At 38.2% G+C, this 23,691-nt stretch overlaps 1 protein-coding gene across 1 annotated transcript in view; it reads left to right on the forward strand.

The window, feature by feature from the left end:
- The window catches only part of MAP3K15 (mitogen-activated protein kinase kinase kinase 15), a 96,598-nt gene that overhangs the window by 48,796 nt on the left and 24,111 nt on the right, over nucleotides 1-23,691 (forward strand). Inside the window, 12 exon segments of the mRNA XM_042458397.1 lie at nucleotides 1,232-1,402; nucleotides 1,660-1,772; nucleotides 3,705-3,864; nucleotides 5,824-5,974; nucleotides 8,286-8,393; nucleotides 10,013-10,062; nucleotides 13,808-13,903; nucleotides 14,842-14,929; nucleotides 18,845-18,978; nucleotides 19,616-19,743; nucleotides 22,268-22,398; nucleotides 22,620-22,725. Coding sequence (XP_042314331.1) covers nucleotides 1,232-1,402; nucleotides 1,660-1,772; nucleotides 3,705-3,864; nucleotides 5,824-5,974; nucleotides 8,286-8,393; nucleotides 10,013-10,062; nucleotides 13,808-13,903; nucleotides 14,842-14,929; nucleotides 18,845-18,978; nucleotides 19,616-19,743; nucleotides 22,268-22,398; nucleotides 22,620-22,725 — 1,436 coding nt within the window.

The following is a 23,691-nucleotide window of genomic DNA, read 5'->3' on the forward strand; positions in this document are numbered from 1 at the left end:
TGCTTTTGTTTGTCATTATAACAGGCAATTTGATATATTAAACAAAGTCTACATGGTTTCCAACATCACATAAGATGCAATAATATCAAAAAACCACCCAGCAGTGATACCTTTATTGGGATAACCAAAATGTACAATATACATGTTGCAAGCTTTGGAAGCTCCACTGGCGTCTTCATCAGGCAAGGTGTTAAAAACTTTACATGGTCTTTAACGCCTTGCCTGATGAAGAAGCCAGTGGAGCTTCGAAAGCTTGCAACATGTATATTGTACATTTTGGTTGTTTCAATAGAGGTATCACTCTTGGGTGGATTTTTAAAAATTGTTACTGGATTTGCTCTATGGTCAACACGGCTACCCTTGGATGTTTTCTGGATAAGATGCTAAAACATATTTTATATCATCGTAACTTTTAGGTTTTAGGTGGCCTAGGCTGCATCCACAGTGCAGAAATAATCCAATTTGACACCACTTTAACTGCCATGGCTCAGTGCTATGGAATTCTGTGGACTGTAGTTTTGTGAGTCATGTAGCCTCCTCAGGGAGCTCTGATGCCACAACAAACTATAAAAAATGATATACAGTCAGCCTCCTCCAAATGTGGACTTGCCATCCGCGGATTGGAGGATCTGTGGGGTGGCCTTGCCCCATTCTCCCAAGAGGTTGTGTGTGCAGGTTGGGCACTACCATTAAAACCAACAAGATTTGAGGTCCCACCATTTTTGGCATCCGTGAGGGTCCAGAATGGAACTCCAAAGGGCCAGCTATTTCTTTGCAGACATGAGTGCGGTGGGGGGGGGTGTATTCCTCCAATGTCGAGGGGGTAATGCACCTCCGTAGCTTTCCACAGTTGCTCATCCCTGCAATAGTATGTTATGTTTATATGGTGTATGTGTGTGTGAGGGAGAGAGAGAATGAGGAGGAGACTGAGGGAGGGAGGTTGCCTAAATATGCTGCATCAGACTTATTTTGAATGATCAGAATTAAAAGGAAGAGAGGTATGAGAATTCACATTCTTTTGCGTATGTTTTACATAAAATCTATGTCACTTCATGTTCTGGAGAATTCTATTTTAAAGGGGAAAATTCTATACATTGATATCTATCATTGGCTCCTACTGATTAATCAAAATTATTAAGTATTTTTTCCATATTGAAAAAGTATATTGGGTGTATTAAATTGCGATTTCTCTGTGCAAACTAATTTACACAATTTTCTGCCTGAATTCCAGAAGGAACAATACGGGTGACCGGGGGAAGGCACTACAAGTGATGCTACAGGTTCTGCAGACATGCGATCATCCCGCACCAGATATGTTCTGCCTCTGTGGGAGAATCTACAAGGATATATTCCTTGATTCAGATTGTAAAGACAACAGTAGCCGAGACAGAGCCATTGAATGGTAAGCACTGTATGTTCCCATAGCTGCTACATCTATACTGTAGAATTAATACAGTTTGATACCCCTTTAACTGCCTTGGCTGAATGTATTGATTACAACAACAAAACAACAACATGAATGTGATTACTATTAGCTGCCTTGAGTCTTTATATTGGGAGAAAAATGTGATATAAATATATTTTTCATGACAAATTAAAGTCTTGAGATGTAGCTTTTTGCAATTCTTTTCTCTTTTTTGTTAAATCTTGTTTCTGCAGGTATCGTAAAGGGTTTGAGCTCCAGTCAACTCTATATTCTGGAATCAACCTTGCCGTCTTGCTCATTGTTGCAGGGCAGCAGTTTGAAACTTCCATGGAACTGAGAAAAATAGGTGAACTATATGATAGCAATACTGCTGTTGTACTGAAGTTTTTTCTTATTCCTCTGGGAACTTTAACTTTACAGTCTACTTCCAAAGGTTCCAATATATGATAGAGATCCTATTTATTGGGTGAATTTTTTGATACACCCCTCTGAATGATTGTGGTCATTGTGAAGCATATGTGAATATCCTATCATTACTTGTCCAGACATATCTCAGTTAATAAAGCCTCTGAGACCAACCCCCCCCCCTCCTCCGGCATGCCTCTTTAGCTATGCTCAGCTTGCCATTTTTTTTAAAAAAAGGATAGATATTTAAGTATGGACACCAAAATCGAAATCAAAAGAAAAGTGGAGACAAGTAAAAGGGGGGAAAATCATCTTTAGATGTATTTTGGAAGAGGTCTTCAGAAGGCCCCTTGTTTACTCATGCAAGGCTTACCTGACCTGGTTGTTCCATTACACACGTGTGTATTCTTAGATTTGAGTAAAAGCTTTTCTGAAACATATTGAACTACTGTTCTTTTTGTGGTTTCTTTTTGTGGGGAGCTATCGAGTTTTTTCTATTTGTTTCTACTTCTGAACCAAATTTTTGGTTAAAGAAGTAATGCCCAGGAACGTATCTATTTTGTTGAACAAATTATACTTGTGCTGTACATTTCTTATAGGTATTATAATTTCCACTATGAACGTCTGAAAAATGAGGTTGTCTGTGATTAATGACTTTGACCTAGGGATGGAAGGAACATGCTCAAGAACTTGCTGTGTTTCTTCCACTACATCAGTGTGGGTGTCCTTTGGTCCACATTTCCATCGCATCAATCTTCTTTAGCTCTTCCTGCTCCTGACCATCTAAGATCCTGTAGATCAGGCATCCCCTTGGATCATTCCCTCCCAGTGTAAATAATCTTGTTCAAAGGACAAGGAAAACATTTGTAGTCTCACCTGAGGAAGGAATTACTGTATCAATCATCAAATAAAGGCATTTTTACTTTCTTTTATAAAATGGGGGTGGGATGAAGGAAGAGATTTTCCAAGCATCCACAAACCCTAAAAAGGAGAATTGTCCGCAACCCTCTTAATTTTGCACCTTCCTTAAATTGACTTAGCTAGGACTCCCCCATCCTCCTTATCCTAGATTAACCTATTTCTCATCCCCATAAGCCATGAAGGCAAGAAAGGGCAGTCCAGCAAAGAGGCTAATCATTGTGGGCTGTGCTCTGGTAGTTAGTTGTTGTTGTGTGCCTTCAACTGCATAGTGAAAATAATCTGCATTACCATAAACCATCCACCAGAACACTAATGGCAAGACTATAGCCTGCCAAACATTGACAGCCTTCCTCCTGAAGTCATGTGACATTTGAAAATGGGGGAAGTCAGGTGAATATTTTGGAAGATGATAGCCTACTGAATCTCACCTACCTTCACCCCTGGTGTCACATGGAGCGAGTTTGTATGGGGAAGCCCCCTTATGTGACAATCCAGGATTGGATGCTGAAAGGCTACACCCTGACAGTCCTTGCCTGTTTCCCCCTTCCCCCAGTGTTGCATGGGATGAACAGGTGAGTAAGCAGGATCCTTGCTGCTGGAGACTGTCTCTTCACTGTGAGGCTGACAATGGGGTGAAAATTGCTTAAATTACCCATTGTGGGAATGAATAATGCAACACAGCATATCTCCACATGTAAACTTATGACTGATTTGCTCTTAAAATAAGTGCATGAAGGAAGAATGAAATCTGTCCCATTTTCTCCTCATGATAATTTAGTTGTAGAATAAAGAGCTAATGTCTCTTTGCACATTTTGTAGCATTTTCTTCTGCCTAAAACTCTCTGACGTCATGTTCCCTATGAGTCAAAATGTGTACCTTTATCCTTTTAGTCTTCAGCTGGGAGTTATTGTATTCCTGTATTAACATAACTTTTTATGTGAATTTACCAAGGTGTGCGATTGAACAGTTTGCTGGGAAGAAAAGGGAGTTTGGAAAAAATGAGCAATTACTGGGATGTTGGGCAGTTCTTCAGTGTGAGCATGTTGGCCAGTGACATTGGCAAAGCTGTGCAAGCAGCAGAGAAACTGTTTAAGCTGAAACCACCCATTTGGTATGTATCATCACGTAATCTCAAAGCTCAGGGTTTAGTATTCTTTATTGCATAACAATGATGATAGTGGCAGAGTGCCAATATTTGCATTCTCAGGAAAAACCAAAAATGGAATAAACGACTCTCTGTAAGATGAAGTGGTTTCAGTGCTTCTCAATGATTTGTATGGGAAATCAGGCTGCAGTTCAGAACACATCTTGGGAAAAGTTCCTTTTTTGGGGCTACAGCTTCCAGAATCACTAGCAGCACAGCCAGTATTGGCTATGGAATTCTGGGAGTCCAAAGAAATTTGCTTCTCCAAGCTCTTCTTTAGAACTGTACTGTCCTTTTCTTCAACCCAATCTTTAAATCGTATATACTAGAACACATAGAGAGATCTTGTAGCACCCTTGAGACTAACTGAAAGAAAGAAGTTGGCAGCATGAGCTTTTGTAGACTAAAGTGCATCTGACTAAAATGCATCTGAGGAAGTAGACTTTAGTGCCCGAAGAGACAGGCCAAAATAAAGCAGCTTTGGGTCACTTTGGAGGTATGATGTTTAAATGACATATGCATCTTAAGAAGCCAGAAGCTGCGCCAATGTTGCATTCTAGTCCTTAGAACTGGAGTTTGGCTTTGGCATGGCTTCCAGGCTCTTAGGCTGCATACATCATTTAAACAGCATACCTCCAAAGTGACCCAAAGCAGCTTTATTTTGGCCTGTTTGGGCCGAAAACTCATGCTGTCAACTTCTTTCTTTCAATTAGGCCCGGTACAAGCAGGCCTTTAGGGACACCCTTGTCATGTGCTAGGTTGCCCGGCACATGCCCCGCAACCCTAGCACGTGGCCAGGGCATCACCGCTGCGCAGCGCAGTACAGATGGCGTGCGTAGCAATGATGTCATGGCTGCGCCACATCCAAATGGTGTGGCGCAGCTGTGACATCATCGCGTCGTCTCCAGCACTTTGCAGTGGTGCAGGTGCGTTGCAAAAAGGAGCCACTTCTGTGCACACCTTTTTTTACTGCACCGCAGTACTGCACAATTTGGTTGCTGCGGTACTGCTGCGCAGCAACGAGAGGCGGTTCCTGGCCGCCTTTTCCTGGCGCTGTATACCGCGCCTTAGTTTCAAAGGTGCTATAAGATCTCTCTACTTACTGATTCTATAGACTAACACGGCTATATCTTTGAATTTTGTACAGTACTAGAACATGTTGTGGAACCAGTCTGTCATATCCCTAAAGTACACAGACATCTGTTCAAAGATTCAGTTGAGTTCCAATAGCCTACTTGTGCTTCTTAGCATGATCAATATTTTAAGGGATAGGATTGTTGTGAGGAACAGATCCTGAAAGAGTTACTGTTCTCTAAGTACTGTACAGTGCACCCGCATCATACGCGGGTGCACTTTATGCAGCTTTCAGCATATGTTGAAAGCCGCACAGGGAACAATGGGGTGCGTGCCTGTGGTGTGCGTGCGCCGCCGCGCCATCGCATGCACAAGCCCCATTCATTTAAATGGGGCTCAAGCATATGCGGAATTTGCTTTACACGGGGGAGTCCGGAACGGATCCCCTGCGTAAAGTAAGGGCGCACTGTATATATGGGAAACTATTCCCCCTGCTCTTTCCCTTTCTCCCATCTCAGCTATGTGATAGGACTGAACACTTTTGATGAAACTCTCAGTTCTATATAACCACTTAAGGTAATGATATCTATTAGTGTGTTTACTAGCAACCCTACATTTGATTAAACAGGATGGTCTTTAGCTGCTTTAGCAAATAATCAGTTTATGTAACAGTTTTGCACACGCGCACCCCCCCCCCCCATTTAAATGTTTTAAAGGAAGCAATTTGCTTTTGGAATACAGGCTAGAGGGTATGTCACCTAATGAGAATTAATCTACTAATAATCTACCATTAATTTAGAAAAAACATTTGTTATTTTTGAGTTATTCATTATATATTTGCTGTGATTTCAGGTATTTGAAGTCCTTAGTGCAGAACCTGATGTTAATTCAACGTTTCAAGAAGCACACCATAGAACACTCTCCTAGACAGGAGAGACTGAACTTCTGGTTAGATATCATTTTTGAGGCAACCAAAGAAACAACTAATGGCTTGAGATTCCCAGTAAGACTCTGTAATGTGCAAGCTGTTCTAGAATGCATTTTGTAGATTGGGGCTACAAAGGAAAATTGTGGCATGGTGTTTGGAGCTGCCATGTGAACTAGATCAGTGTTTCTTGGGCTATCTACTGTGGAGAATAGGCAGTTATTTTTTCTCCTAGTGTGCCAGGGACTGGTATTGTATGTTTGCCCATTTGCTACAGTTGGGTCTTTATTTCCTGGGAACTCTCCAGTGAAGGGCCACTATCAGTCAAGGGACTGCCACTTTGAGTAGCACTGAACTAGATGCTAGAAATATGTATAAACCTATCATATCTGCTCTTGTCTGCATGCTTACTAGGCAAGTGAAGTGGGCCTCAGTAGCAGTGGTGCACCTTATGGCCGGCTCTTTTGCTGCCAAAACTGCTGTGTGAGGAAAATGCCATATACCTTATAGCTGGTAAACCTTGTTCTGTCATCAAACTCCTGTGGGTCTTGCCCCTGCCCATTTAGAAAAGTATCAGCTACTGTACTTGGAATTTAAAAAGATATGTTCTTCCATATGTAATAGTAGCTGCACCATAATATTGTTTAAGCTAGCTAAGGAGCAGATGTGTTTTATATAAGCAAAGGAAATGTTAAACAGTGTTAAACAATGAGTAGTACATATTCATACATGATGCTTCTAGATGTTTTTGTACTACAGCTTCCATCAAGTCAGCAACATGGTCAGTGATCAGGGATGAGGTGACTTGTAGTCCAAAACATTTGAAGGGCACTAGGTTGTGCTGTTGTTTTTCTTTATTTATAGTTTTGTTTGCAGTAGCCCCATTCAGTAAGCTTCCTTGCAACTGTGCTGAGGCTGGTAGTACAGGCGGAGTCTCCATTACTCAAAATGCTTGGGACCAGAAATCTTTGGGATTTGAGATTTTCCAGTTTTGGAGTATACGTAATGAGATATGTGGGAGATGTGACCCAAGTCTAAGCTTGAAATCCACTTATGTTTTACATGCACCTTATAAAATACTCTGAATGTAAATGTATACATAATATTTTAAATAAGTTTGTGCATGAAACAGGCTTTGTGTACACTGAACCATCAGAAAGCAGAGGTGTCACTATCTTAGCCACCCATGTGGACATTTTGGATTTTGGAAGATCTTGGATTTCAGAATTCTGTATAAAGGATACTCAGCCTGTGGTTGTTCCCCACAAGTGCAGTGTGAAGCCATGGGCTAATGTGAATGGGAAGACCATCACTATAGTGGTGGACAAAAACCCAAGGAGGGATCAGAGAAGGGTTTAAAGGGGAGCAGTAGAATGGCCTTATGAGGTGGCACTGCTTCCCTCTGCCACTTAGGACAGTGGGTGACTCAGCTGGCTGGGCAAGCAAGCTGAGTGAAGAAGGTGCTCCCCTCTTCATGTGATACAAAGAGATCACCTTCTCATTTTTGTCCACCTTCCAAGGGCTACAAGAGATGAAAATGTCATTTTTGCAGGCAAGAACAGATACATTTACCATTTTTCTCCTGCTGTCGGCTGTGGTTCCATATATTTATTTTTGAACTCCTTGATTTCTCATAACTGTTGATACCTCCCTGTTGTGTATCATGACTACCTAACAAATATCACACAGTTTGCTATTTGTATATATAAGAAGTGGGCAGGATATATCCCTCCAGAAACAGTCGGCCCTTCTTATACACGGATTTTTTAGACACGGATTCCAGCATACACGGTTTGAAAATGTTCCAAAACAGTATAAATTTACCTTGATTTCCCATTTTTATAAGGGACACCATTTTGCTATGTCATTATATTCAATGGGACTTGAGCATACATGGATTTTGTTATACACGGGGGATCTTGGAACCAAACCCCAGCGTATAACAAGGATCCACTGTATTGTTGAATTACAGCTTCCATGAGCCCTAGTCAGCAGAACTAATGGTAAAGGACAATGGGAAGTGCAGTCCTACAACTTTTGGAAGGCTGCATCTTGCACATTCGGGCATATAAATGGGTAAAATTGCATATTATACAAGAAACTTGAAGAAGGAGTCAGTACAGAAAATTGTATGAAGGCTGGTTGTATAATGAGTTATCCATTTAGTGATTCCTGAATGAAGAAGGTAAAATGTATCATTATTGTAAACAAATGTGTAGTGCATCCTAGACATCTTTATTTCATAGTAAATCCCACTAAGTTTAAGAGGACTTACTTCTTAATGAGTTTAGGATTGTACCCTTAGAATTAGCACTGTACTGCTCATGCTGTGAAGTCTATGCTTTGGCTGTGATTAGATTTCACTGAAGAAATCTGTGTTTTCTTTTAGGTTTTAGTAATAGAACCAACTAAGGTCTATCAGCCTTCATATGTTTCAATCAACAGTGAAGCAGAAGAGAGAACTGTTTCCCTTTGGCATGTGTCTCCTACTGAAGTGGTAAATTTAGTCTTGAATTCTCTTTGCTTCTTTATTTTAATCAACCACATACTAACTTCTCTGTCAAGAGTGCTTACAGGATGCTTCCCAAAAATCTTGGGGGATACAGAGAACATCTTCCTAACTGCAAAGGTGGGAAGACTGGGATGTTAATAGTAAGGGGGGAAATACATGGAGAATAGTCTATTTTAGGTCCAATATGAAGGAAATGGCTTCAAAGCACACAATAACAATAATTTGGAATAACTCTGCTCCCCTTCAGCCCCTTCCACTTCTAAAATTCTGTGATTCTGTCATAACCTCTAAATGTTTTGTGGGATCTGGAACGAACTGGGAATTAGAAAATAAGGGCAGAGGGGAGGGATTGAGGACCAGTGGAGACAACCTTGCAGCAAAGCAGAGGTTTCATGGTGCCAAGGTAGGAAATGAAACAGAGAGGATGACAGAGAGGAAAGAATTGGCAGGGGAGCGCTGTGTTGTGTGTAAATGTCCTGGTTAACTCTGAATAATTGTTGATGTCTGCTGAGGAGCGGTGACAGACCCTTTTCTTGCTTGCTTGCTTACATGTCCTCCCTCTCTCCCTCCCTCCCTCTCTTTCTTTCTTTCCTTCCTTCCTTCCCAAAAAAGGGGGTGAAACGTTTCTGACAGGAGACTGGTCTGTTCCCAGCTGGAAAATAGAAAAGTTGGGGAGAAAAGAGCAAAGTCTGGTTGCTGGCTGTCATCTCCACTGTTTCTTACCTGCTGACCCCGACTCCTCCCTGCAGCAGAGTGACCACATGACAGGCAGTGCTGAGGCCCAGATAGACAGACAGACAGCCTTTGCCCTGGTGCCTGCCACGTGGCTGCTGTGCTGCAGGAAGTGAACTGAGCAGCTTCAAGCCTTCATGGACCCTTGTGAGGGCGTTGGGACCCCTTGGAAGTCTGCAGATCACAGGTTAAGAACTATCAGCCTAGATGCTTGTCTTGCCAGTATCAATATCTCTCAGCAGTTTGGGCCTATCAGTCTATCAGGAATAGCCCAGCTGTTAGATACAGCAATATTTGTTGGTAGAGACATGCCAAAAGCAGTCTGATTTATCCTGTCTCCTTTTATTCTCCCTGTAGCCCTGCCCAAATTATCAGTTGTGCAATGAAAATAAATCAAAACCTTGGTTATGCTTATCTAATCAAAACAAAGATCTTGATCTATGACTCCACTCACTGTACACTGGAATCTTTTGCTTCCGACCATCTGGTTTACATCAGCCATTGTACCTGTTCTACGTTTATTCTTGGTCAAATTTACTAGACCTCCTCTTATCTTGATTACAAGTGAACACATTACATCTGTTAATGGTTGTTATAGGACGTATCTGCTCACATCCACAGTGTGTGGTTATTCTCCACCATGCTTTGTTGCCATTTGAGTAGGTGTTTTCCCAGACTTAAGATTCTCACTAGTACACTGTAATACATCTGATTTGCTGTATCTTATACACTATATTCTGTACGTTACACTAGGTTACACTCTGTACTTTATCGGTCTATGCTGAGGCCAATAAAATATTTGAGAATCCAAATGTGATGAGAAATTTGTAATCTTACTTTGAATGAGCTTAATTTTAAACATCAATTTGCAGAAACAGATTCATGAGTGGAATTTCACAGCCTCCTCTATTAGAGGAATAAGGTGAGTAAGCTTGTTTGTTTGAAAAACATTTAACAAGTACGCTAGAATAAGGTGGGATCTAGTCTTAGTCATAAAGTAGACCCATTGAATCAATGGGGCTAAGGTTAGTTACAACTAGATTGTCATAGATTTAAATAATCTCCTCTTAAATAATTACTTACTAATTACTAATTCTGGATCCAGCTCATAATAACTAGTGTTAAGATTTTCAGTCCTGGATTGCAAGGTACACTTAAGAAGGGAAGAGGTGAAGTTCTTTCACCATTTCCCACCATTACATATCTATTCACCAGTGTTTAAATGTGACCTAGCGTACATCTACACTGCAAAAATAATGCTGTTTAACTGCCATGGAATCATTGCTATGGAATCCTGAGATTTGTAGTTTGTTTTGGCACCAGAGAAGGCTAAATATTTCACAAAACTACAAATCCAGAATTCCATAGCATTGAGCCATGACAGTTAAATTGGTGTCAAATTGCATAATTTCTGCAGTATACATGGAGCTCTAGTTATAATCAGTTCAAACACTTGGCTCATTGCCCTGATATAACTTTGAAAGATTTTATATCTCACTCATTCAAAGACAGGTGGGAGGTTAAATGTTGCTAGCTCTGCCCAGCACAGGAAGTCTACTTTAATGGAGAAAAGAGTATAAGCTCTCCCAAAAATCAAAGGTCTAAGAGAGTTTTTTAAAAAATGGATAGTCAAAAGGAGTGCCCCCTTTGGCAGATTTTCCTGATATTTGTTTTAAATTAATGACTGGCAAATTTATCTCATTTCCTATAGTTTTCATAGAATCATAGAGTTGGAAGAGATCACAAGGGCCACATCCAGTCCAACCCCCTGCCATGCTCCATTTTCTTAAATGCTCCCTTCCATTCTTAAAAGGAACACAACAATGTACTTTTGGATTTTCATAAGCTTCCAAATCAAATTAACAGATTAATCTTTTTCAGTACTAAGCTGTTAAATATTTTCCAGTAATAAACAAAGATCATTTCAAAATTTTCTTTTAATTATTTCATAATATGAAGCCTGTGTAATATTTTAATCATTGCTCAACATAGTGGCTTGGATTTCCCCCCCCCATGTACCTGCTTTTCTCCTATTACATTGACCATGCTTTTAAAAATTCTGCTACTTTAAAAATCAAGTATTCCTTATATTGCTCAAGTTCATACTATCATTGCTGGAAGAATTAGTTTAATGTTTCTCTCCACGTACAATGCTGTACAAAATGTTATATTTAGATTGGCAAATTGGAAACTCAGATGGATATTGATTGGCTTTTCTTACAAAGCCTTTTAAAATTGTCATTGCTTTCTCCTCTTGCTCATATAGTGTAGCATGGATTTATCTGTCTCATGCATATAGCACTAGACAAACAGTTCCAGCAAACTTCAGCAATCTGAATTGCAGAGATTTTACATTTGTCATGGGAAAGACAGTGTTTCTGGAAAGAGGTGGAAAGCACTGTTCTTATACTCCAAGTAGTCCTCTTTCCTAACCATGTGTAAATATATTTTTCTGCAAATCTAAAAAATACCCTTACTTTGATTGGATTCTTAGTCTGAGTTTTAAAAAGGATTTTAATTACAAGGCAAGAAACTTGAGATTGAAATATCAGCAAAACAGTAAAGTATGTATATTGGTCAAGAAACATATTTTATGACATCTTTATACTTTGAAGGTCACCCATTAGGGAATATGGCAGTTACAGTGATATCTGATTACTACAACTGTATTATTAATATACATCCTTCTTTCCCAGAATTCCACAGTGCAAACTTTTACAGTTTCCTTTGCTTTAATTATGTACGGTGGGCCCTCGGTATTGGTTAGAATTTGGTTCCAGGGCCCACTGTGGATACCAAAATCTGTGGATCCTCAAGTCTCGTTATATACAGCAGGATATTGCAATGGTGTCCTTGATATAAAATGGCAAAATCAAGGTTTGCTTTATGATATTTTTTCTTAAATTTTAATTTTATTAAACATACCAACTTACATATACACAACACAACCCATAATCAAAAGCTTGAAATCAAATTATCATGTAACATATATTTCCTCTCCCCCTCCCATTCCCTACCCCCTTTAAAAAGAATACAAACATACTGTATAAGCAACTCATAACAAATAAAAACAAAACACAAAATTTCCTGCCAATTCTTTAATTGGTTTCTTAACTGTAATAGCTCTTTATTTCTCCTCTGTTAATCTTCTATATTACTTTTTAGTCAAAAATATTTACCGATTAATATCCCACGTTCCTTCATTATCACTTTAATACAAATATTAATAACACTATTAATATTAATATTCATAATAGTGAATCCTAGTTACCTAACTATAAAATCCACTAACACTAATATCTACTTCCAATTTTTTTAAATATAGTCTATAAATGCTTTCCACTTATCTATAAGCATTTTTTCTTCTTCTCACTAAACTCATTTATCTATCTAATTGAGTCATTTTCGTCACTTTCTCTAACCACTCCATACATGTTGGGTTTCATTGGTTTTCCATTTTCTTGCCAGCACTAACTTCACAGCTGTAACTAAATAAGATATCAAATTTTTATACTTTACTTCTCTACTATCTCTCAGATTTATCATATTCAATAAATACTATTCTGGTATCATGCCAATTGGGAATCCCAAGATTTTTTCTATTCTTTTATTAATTTAAACCAATATTTCCTTACTCTTTTACATTTCCATCATAGCTAAAAAAAGTTCCCACTTGGTTTTTACACTTCCAGCATCTGAAACACCTTTATACATTTTAGCCATTTTATTTAGAATTACATACCAATTATACATCATTTTATAAACATTTTAATTTTAGATTATTGGAGCATGTAAATTTTAAATGCTTATCCCAAATGTCTTGCCGTTGTTTCAGATATATATTTTGTCCTATATTTATTGCCCACCTTAACATAGGTTAATTTGTTCTTTGTGCTTTATGGCATTTAAAAATTTTTATTTATTTATTTATTTACAAAATGTTGATGGTTGAATCCATGGATGCAGAATCCATGGATACAGAGAGCTGAAACTGTGCTGCACTTTTCTTACCATTGCACTTTTTCTACCTATGGCGGGATACAGACCGCCTGCACCTGCCCCTTTCACCGAAGGATTGGGGCATGAGTTGCCACAGCAGCAGCCCCGGAGGCCACGATCCACCACTTTTCCAGGCCTTGGGCAAGCCATTTTGACGTCCTGGTGACGTACTAGGGTTGAGGGGCATATATAAGGCACCAGGACGTGCTCTCAGGCCCATCTGGACAGGGCCGTAGTTTCCCTTTTTGATCTTCATAGTTGGGAGCCCAGTCATTATAAGTATTATAATGTCATGGTAAGTAGTCATCTCTTGCAGTCTCTTCCAACCCTATGATTCTTTAGTTGGCTCCCTGTATCCATAGATTCTGCATTCATGGATTCAAGCTTTAAAATATTTTTAATTCCAAAAAGCAAAGCTTAATCTTGCCATTTTATATAAGGAACACAATTTCACTGTACCATTGTATTTAATGGGACTTGAGCATCCACTGATTTTAGTGTCTATGTCCACTGTATCTCATTCATCTACACACCCAAAGGTGCCATAGGATGGAGCCACAGCTGTTGAAGTGATCTCAAACTGCTGTGACTGTGTAGTATCCCCACTTTCATTCTAGCTCTTCCTGTCCAGGCCTGCCATAAATTTCCTTTCACTTATCTTTTTGCAGCATATCTAAATTTGATGAACGATGTTGTTTTCTGTATGTCCATGACAACTCTGATGATTTTCAAATCTACTTTTCCACAGAAAACCAGTGTAGTAGGTAAGAAATTTGTTTTGCTTTGTTTTTCATAACTATCAAAACAGTCCATACAGTAATTAAGAGTATTCTGTAAATTGTGGTTTATTTTTATATAAAAAACAAAATATTATTTGTAGATTTATTTGTATGATGCTTTATGTTTGATTTCATACCCCAAACATCTAGCTTTTCCAAATTCAGGACCAGTGACCAAATATGAATTGAATGAGCAGCAACACTGATATAGTTATATATCGATGCATTACTTGTCTCTGCTCTTCTACAAAAATCATCATATGATACTAGGCTGTCACAGTGCCCTACAATATATTTGTGGTGGGCCAGATAACGAGATCAGTGCCGCTTCAGATATAATAAATAGAAAGTTGCTTACATGGGACTCAGACCAAACTCTTTTACAATCATATCACCTTTACATTCACTCTTGATTAGTTTCAGAGAGTATAACTGTCAGCCACTTGGTAACTGACCATGTTTCCATTAATAAAAATTACAGTCATGCCATGCAAGCATATTTTAAGAAAGGAAATCTTATCTGATACTGAATTTAAATCACTCTCAGTATCATCTGGCTGACAATCTTGCATTTGTGGCGAGACTTTTAAATTGTTTCCCCTAGTGCTAACACACACTCCCTGCATGCACAAAAGACACACACATGGTCTTTATACTGCAGTTTGGGCTTTGCTTCACATAGGAAAATGCCTTGGGCCAGTACTGATTTAAAGTGATCAAAGCAATCAGACAGAAATGTTTCACAAGCATATTTTTGGATTAGTGAATACTTGGAAGCACAAAACTGAAGCAATAATGATGTTTGGAAAGGATACAGAGAAAGGATGTTTGCCGTTATATTTCCATTTATATGGATAGCAAAGATTTGCTATTTAAAGCACAGAAACAGATTTTATTTCATGTGGGATATATATTGCTTTCAGATTCTGTGCTTTGGTTAAAGAGATTTTAACGGATGCTGTGGGAAATACTCTGGAACTTGAAGGAGAGATTGATTGTGACACATTGGAAGTAAGTAATTTTTACAGAGACACAAAACTTTTTAAAAAAAATATGTAGGAACTGTGCATCTAAAACATGTAGTGTGAAAAGGGCAACACTAATCAGATTGTATTGTGGTATGAACCTCATTTTTACAAAGTATGTTTTGGAGACCTCTTATCACCAGTCTTATGTTAACTGCACTGACTTCCAATTTGCTTCCAACCTCATTTCATGGTACTATTTTTAACACGTAAAGCCCTAAATGTCTTGGGTCAAGGATGTCTGAAAGGGCTGCATTCTTCCCTACAAATCTACCTCAAAATTGAGCTCCTCAGCAAAGGCCTTATTGTACATTCCATTGCCCCAGAGTGCCAGGTTGCATGAGATGGGACTTTCTTAATAGCAGTGGCTCCATTGTGGAACATCCTCTCAAGAAAAGCCAGATTGGCTCCATCCGTTTTGAACATCTGATAATCAGCTAAGAACACATTGTTCTGTGTGGCCTTTGGTATCTAAAATGTGGGTTATCTTTTCAGCTGTTTTAGGTGTATGTGTGTGTGTTTAAAGCTGATTTAAATAATATTGTAGTTTTAAAATTATTGCTTTTCTTTTTTGTAAAAGAATATTTTATCTGTTGTGCATTGCCTCGGGGCTCTTGTGGGCTTAGAGAAGATAAACATTTTAATAAAAATAATATTAAGATAAAAATGAAAATAAAACATTGGGTTTCAATAATTTATGGAGCCACAAATGAAAGCTTCTTTAGTTGATAGTTGCCATTTATGGTTCTGAAAATCTCTGTAATTCCCCAGAAGAAATTAAAGCGAGAGTCTCCTTATTTACCTCTTTTAAGCATGGCAGACACATGGGCTGGGGGCAGTTTGCCAAGATTATAGCTGGTAACTTTCATGACAGATGGGGTTGTGTATGCATCATTTTAGGTTAATTGAATTTTAGCTTCTTTCTGCAAATGTTGCATACAAAATACAACTACACATTTCATTTTGTCCAGTACAGTACAATGTACACAATATTAATTACAGATTGATGGTTTGTTTATTTGTAGGTAAGTTAACCTGTAATTTATGGCCTAAAACTAGTTGCTAGTCCTAACTAGACCCACTGAATCAGTTATTTAAAGTGTAGCTGCTTAAAAAAAATCTTTTGTTAAGTGGACCTTACCTGTTCTTCCACTTACTCCACAAAAATGTCTCCACAGTGGGATTTTTCCCTCCTTAGACATTGATTCCATGCTCTGAATAATAATTCCCCAGCTTTAGTGCCTGAGGACCAGCATGGTGTAATGCTTTAAGTGTTGAACTATGGGGTGGAACAGACAGGCACGAAAGAGCAGCCTGAGGCTGCTCCAGCCAGAAGCAGGTTGGAACCCCTCTATCTGCATGGCCCACTCCTAAGGTGGGTCATGGATGCAAGGGCTGACCAGCACCACCAGGAGTTGGAATATCCCAGCTCCTTTTTGCTCCAGTGTGGCTACTAGCTGCGTTGGAGGCATGCATCATTTAAACAGCACACCTCCAAAGCAGCCAGAAGCCACTTCATTTGGCCCATCTGTTCAGGCCCATGACTCTGAAAACTAAGGTTCAAATCCTTACTCACTCATGTAAACTCAGATGGTGACCTTGGGCAATTCACACTCACTCAGCCTCAGAGGATGGCAATGGTAAACCCCCTTTGAAGAAACATACCAAGAAAACCCTATGATAGGTTCACTTTATGGTCAACATAATCAGAAATGACTTGAAGGTACACAACAATAACATCAAGAATCTTTAGTACAGGTTTGGAGGACTATTTCTCATGCTGGCTAGAGAAGATATGGTTTGGAATCCCACAACATCTGGAGGGACACACATGTTCTGTATTGCTGCTCTAATATTTAGTACTTAAGCATCAAACACAGGAGAGAAGATTGTTAGATGCATCAAGATGCTCCATTGAAAAAGCAGCTAACCACTTTCAGGGGAGTTTAGGATGGGACGGGGGATTTGAGGAGTTTGCTTGTGAAATGTGTGTTGATGTAAAACAAATTTTCTAGAAAAAGCATTGCCTTTTGCAAATATAAGTGGTTTTTTAATTTAAAAAATAAAGTATCAAAATGTAAAATATAATTGAAAAATGATTAGAAACTCTCACAGTCATCTCCAGCAAGGGGAAATCTTTTAAAATTTGTTGCTCTTTTGTGTGAAAATGAAGTAAACACATCCCTAGTTATTTTTTATATAAAAGCCTAAAGGATAAAATAAATAGAAAAAATGTCACAGACAAATTAAACTAGACATGCAGTAGAACTCTTCAGTGCCCCTTCTGCACAATAAAAGCTATTTCTGATTCAAAGAACCTTATATTCATATGCTCATTAACTTCCAAACATATATTGCAAGGCTAACATAGATTTGTTTAGAGGGGAAAGCCACAGTGTTTGAAATGCCTTAATTGCTTCTTGTACTTTGATTAAAGTATCACTAAGAACTGGATGGTAACTGAAATCTAGCAACAGAAGTCATGCTTAGCAAAAATTAGAGGACATTACACTGTGTTATGGTTTCTCATCACCAAGTGGGATTTAGTTGGCATACTTGTATGTCTGCACTCTAGATGCAGATGTCAACAAAGCTCCTACGTTTCAACAGCTGTGGTTGAATTCCAAACAGGGTATCTCATGAACTTCAGATAAGCAGTCATGCTTTATCCAAGGTCATTTAAAAGATCATTGTATTCTGCTTCTTTACTCCAAATGAAGTTTGCTACAAGGGCCGGATATAGTGTAAAATATTAATATTTTTGCTTCCTTAAAAATTAGAAGACAAGTGTCATAATACACAGATTGTGGAATTGGCCATTGGCCAGAAATGTTATCTTCTGCTATTTTACATATAATCAGAATGATGTCCTATGAACATTTATCTGAAAGTAAGTTCCATTGAACACAGTAGGACTTCTGCATAAACAAGCAGAAGTTTGATCTGTTTAGAAATGTGTTAAAATAATATTTGCATTACCGTTTAGTAAAACCAGTTGCTGTCAAGCCATTGTTATCCACATTTTTATAGCCATAAAATGTGGGTGTGCTGGGGGGGGGGGGGAAATTACCTAGTTTGTCATTTGGGTAATAGCACATATCACATAGCAGTTTAATGCTATGAAGTGTGAAGTGCTGAAGCATGAAAAATGAAACTGTTTGATAGGTGAACTAATTTGGCAAGGAGGTCATGTTAGGATATACAAAGTGTCCCCTGGTATACTCTGTATGAAAACAGAGAGCTTGGCAGTCACTTTCAAAATGAAGTGGGGAAAATTTCAAGGACATACTGACAGTAGATTTGCACAGAAGTGAGAGATACTTACAGGTGCCTGGTTTTCACAACTCACATAAAGGTACAGAAAAACAGAGAACCATATTGAGAAATAAGACTGTGACAACCAACATCGTGCATTCTATGAAATGATACAGCTTTCTATATACTGTAGTATCTATGTTTTGGAATGTGCTATCATCATATACCAGGTAGTTTTAAAAATCTTCTATGCCCATTTAGAACAGCTTTTGTTTTATCATACTTGGTCCAATTCTATATTCTACACTCAGTCAAAGATTCCCTTCAGCTACTAGATAATATATACCTTGCAAATTATTCCACTTACATTCTATATGGTTATTATGGACAGCTGCTTATGTAGTGTAAAAAACGAACACAGTTTGTTGCATTGATTCTGTCAGACTGCTTATAACTGCCTATTGCTTTTATCAGACAAAAATATTGCTTTTGGCAGGTTTATCACCTCAAGGAAATGAAAGGAAATTAAAAAAAAAAACAAACTAATAGCATATGTTAAAGTCTACTTTATGCTTTGACAGTGTTCTTTGTTTCTGAAAGATTAATTTGATGCACTGGTTTGTCCCTTTCCCCTTTCTGCTTTCAGTATGAATATGATTATGATGAAAATGGAGACAGAGTGCTGTTAGGCAAAGGAACCTATGGAATAGTTTATGCTGGAAGAGATCTTAGCAATCAGGTCCGAATAGCCATCAAAGAAATACCTGAGAGAGACAGCAGGTGAGTCTTGATAGTATATCCTCTCCAGGTATGTCTGGCAGTGAGTAACCATTCTAGACTTTGGGACAGGAGGACTATGTAACTTTGGACACTTGTGTGTGATCCTTCTTACTTCATCACATTTCTAGTGCATTCCACTTATATGGTATTAGATACCATTACCCTGAATTATTTTACTCCTCCATAGCTCTGTAGCACACTGAGGCAGTACATTTTGGGCTCAGTTTAAGGAAATGCGGTTTCCAATAAATTTATTCAAACTACTTGTGATATTGGAAATGGGAAAGTGCTTCCCCAAAAATGCTTGGTATGCTTCTGACAAGACTTGTGGTGTTCTCTTCAATGGTTTGAAGAGGAAGGAGAATTAAGGAAAGATGGAGCTTTTTTACTTCAAGTAACATCCCTCCCCCCCAAAAAAAGCTAAAGCCTATATCTACTTGCCAGTCACAACTAGAGTTAATTAATTGAATCAATTGCTGAATGGTCAGTCAACATTTACATAAATCCGGTAGTTTTAGTGCATGGCCATCCAGTAACATTATTCCAAACATATGCAGCCACAGAGATTGTAGAGCAGTAGGTTTTCTTCTGACTTCTAAACGTTTCATCTGCTTATCATTTTATATGTTTACGATAGGTATTCTCAGCCACTGCATGAAGAAATTGCTCTGCACAAATATCTAAAGCATCGAAACATTGTTCAGTACCTTGGTTCTGTTTCAGAAGATGGATACATTAAAATCTTCATGGAACAGGTCCCAGGAGGTTTGTATTATACTGGCATGACTTTATGTTATTCTCTAGGAATCAGGGAGGATGGTTCAACTCTCAAGAATCTGTACACTATTTCAGACATCTACTTAAAATCAATATGCACATAATCCAGATGCGAGAATTCATGGAAATACTATTTATTGAATCAAGAGTTGTGTATTCACAGCCAGGTGTAACTAGTCTCACATGAATACTATTTTTACATGTTTCAGTGGGTGCATCTGCCCTCTAGAAATAATGCAGTTTGACACCATTTTAACTGCTATAGCTCCATCTTGCAGAATCCTGGGATTTGTAGTTTTGTGAGGCACAGAACTCTTTGGCAGAGAAGGCTAAAGACCTGTAAAACTACAAATCCTAGGATTTTTTGGATGGAGCTACTGAACTTAATGGTGTCAAATAGCATTATTTCTACAGTATAGATGGATCCAATAAATTGATCATGATGTTAGACTTTAATACTCAGACAATAACAACAACAACAACTGTTGTTATTGTTGTTATTTCATACCCAACTCTCCCCACGGATCGAGGTGGGTGACAACAACAATTAACAAACAACATCAGTTAAAACATTTGTTAAAATACACATCAATTTAAAGGACAATAAATGTATACATATTAAAATAATCTACATCTAAAATTCAACATTTAAAATTTACAATTTAAAAATCATCATGATAAACCTGCCGGAAGAGACTGGTCTGTAATGCTGCTTTAAATTCAGACAGTGTATTCAGCTGTCAAATTTCTTCCAGCAGGTCATTCCACAGTCTAGGGGTGGCTGAAGAAAAAGTCCTCTGACTGACAGTTGCCAACCCAGTCCTGGCTGACTGGAGTAAATGTCTGCCAGAGGACCTGAGCATACAGGATAGATTATATGGGAGGAGGCAATCCTATAGACTTCCATTTCCAACTGGGCTCATGTTAATTCTTTGAAGAGAATGCTCATTCTCACCTCTATGCTCACATGCCATTCTTGCAATCATAATTATTTTAAAAGAGCATAAAATTGCAAGGCATTCTCCCAAAATTAAAAACAAAAGTAAATTCCACATTTTGAGGCCTTTAAGTCTGAATTTCACAACAACACACACATTGCATGGAGGGACCGGGGGGGGGGGGGGGAAGAAGAGAGAGGAGAAGTTTATTGAAGAAAGCTGAAATGAACAGATGTGTCTTAACGAGCGGCACTTGAATATAAGTCTCTCCTTAGAGCCAGAGGTTATGTGAAAGGGCATTCCAATAGTACAGAGCTATAGGCAAAAGGGGCTGCCAGAGAGAAAAATAGAGGTTGCCATTTTAGGTTTAGGCGACCTAGAGAAGAAGTGCAACAGAGAGATCAGATTAGAAGGTTACAGACCTTAAACATTTTAATGAAGCTAATTTGTTTGAGGGAAGATATGCATGATATATTGAATTTTTTTCCAAAGAATTCAAACTGTGATGAAACCTTTAGTCTTAACTCAAAGTGACCTTGAATTAAAAAGTATATTTGACAGGTTTTATTAATAATTCTGTCTTCATTTCAGTTTTGATTTAAAGAAACTAATAGACTAATTAACTCTATCTTCAGGAATATGATATCAGAAACTATGATTAGGGATTTGAACCAATCCGTTTTTGCAAATATTAAACAAAACAAAAAAGAAACACACAGAGTATGTTTAAAATAATTTGTGCCTGTAGGTGGAGTCATACCTCAAGCTGCTGCCACATTGCAGAATTAATGTAGTTTGACATCACTTTATTGAATCCTGGGACTTGTAATTTGTTATGGTACCAGAGCTCTCTTACAGAGAAGGATATATATCTTACAAAACTACAAATCTCAGAATTCCATAGCATTGAGCCATGGCAGTTAAAGTGGTGTCAACTGCATTAATTCTGCAGTGTAGATGCAGCCTTAATGATAGTTTATCTCTTTGGCATGTCAAACATCCTAGTTTCAGTCCCTGGGAATTCCTGGTAGAATTGCAAAAGATTTATTTCCTGAAATCCTGGAGAGACACAGTGATCAGTGCAGATGAACAAAATGGGAACTCTTATTAGATTGACAGAGTGCTAACTGCTTTAATCTATCATTAGTGTTTAGAATTATCTTTTTAGGGGTGTACACACAATTCTGTGATATAATCCTATAGCCTATATCTGAGATATATGAAATACAGGAATTTTGGTAAAGAATTCAGTACAATTCTATACCTATTTACTCAAAAGTGTTTATGTAAGCTTGTATCTTCAATCACAGACTGCAACCTTACAGCATAAATAGTAGCCCTGTATCTGGGGTGGGAATCATGTCCCCCATGTCATTGGACTGTATCTCATATTATTCCTTACAGTATAATTAGCTATGCTATCTAAGGCTGATGGGACTTGCATTCCAACATCTGGGCATTTACTGATTCCCACTCTGAAAGTATTTATGGAACAAGATATTCTTTTTAAAGAGGTCCAGATAAATTGGACAGAGTAATGTTGTACTTTATTTCCTTTTTTTGTCCAAACACAGGAAGTCTTTCTGCACTCCTAAGATCAAAGTGGGGCCCAATGAAAGAACCCACAATTAAGTTTTACACCAAGCAGATCCTGGAGGGCCTGAAATATCTCCATGAGAACCAGATTGTACATAGAGACATAAAGGTGAAAAAGTCTGTACTTTGTTACACAAGTTTATTATATTTGATACACAAATGCAAAGGGTATTTCATCATCTCATTATGCAAATTACCTCTTTCATGGTGGCTTAATAGATTCCCTGCTAATAACTATTAAAAAATATAAACCACGCAAAATCCCGACAAATCTTGGCAGAATTTATGATAATTTGTATACCTGCATTTTCCTCTTCATTTTTTCTTTAGGGAGACAATGTTTTAGTGAACACATACAGTGGAGTAGTGAAAATCTCTGATTTTGGGACTTCCAAACGCCTTGCAGGAGTCAATCCATGTACAGAGACATTTACAGGTAAAAGGAAAAAAGGAACTTAAAAAAGGTTACCATGATAAAAATTTATTAATGGAATCTGTTTTATTATTTTCTCAGTTCTAAAAAAATGAACTAGGACTAATGGGAGTGTTTTGTCTGCAAGGATAGCAACATGATGCCAGAACTGCCTCATTTAGCTCTCTGTGGTGTCCTGGAATTGATTATTTCTGCTGCAGGCCAGACTTGTACAAGGAGACTTTAGACACACATACCTTCCAACCTCCTACTTTGGCAGGAAGACTCTGGTTCATTTCCTGCCATCCCACTTTCCCAAATGTTGCTTGGCCATACAAGTTCTGGTTTTCTTTTGTGAAATGTTGGGGGATATTGTCCCTGCTTTCTACCATATTAAAAATAAGGTTGAACTTTATAGGCCTCTTGAAAATAATGTGTGATTTGTCAGAACAAGCGCGGGATGCGTCCTTCCTGAATCTTCGTTCATGAAGCAAAGCCAGAGACTTAGCATAAACAAACAATATGCTAAAATTTATTGTGGTTTGTGTGTGTATGAAAGAGACAAAGATGGTGAGAGGGAGAGAGAGAGAGATCTTTTGTGGAGGTGGGGTTCATCCAGGTTGTCACTGCATGCTTCATCCATTTGAAAGGTTATATTTCCCCATATGAACCCACCAGAACTTTAATATCATAAAGTGAAGGCTTTCTCTTGGTTCCACCGCCATCACAGGTGAGGACATGGGCTGCTTCCAACTTCTAGAACTCCCTTCCGTGGGAAGCTAGGCTGGCTCTTTCCCTGCTTTCCTTTTGCTAGCAAGCAAAAAACATTTTTATTTCAGCAAGCTTTTAATATTTAAACAGGTAGATTTTTAATATAGATATATGTTTTATCTGTTTTTAACTTTTGTATGATTTTAATCAATTTTATACTGTTTTAATGTGGTGTTTTTAAATTGGTTTTTAATTTTTTTTGGTAAACATTTTAAATTT

The sequence above is a fragment of the Sceloporus undulatus genome, chromosome 3 (genome assembly GCF_019175285.1).
Source record: "Sceloporus undulatus isolate JIND9_A2432 ecotype Alabama chromosome 3, SceUnd_v1.1, whole genome shotgun sequence".
Taxonomy (NCBI): Eukaryota; Metazoa; Chordata; class Lepidosauria; order Squamata; family Phrynosomatidae; genus Sceloporus; species Sceloporus undulatus.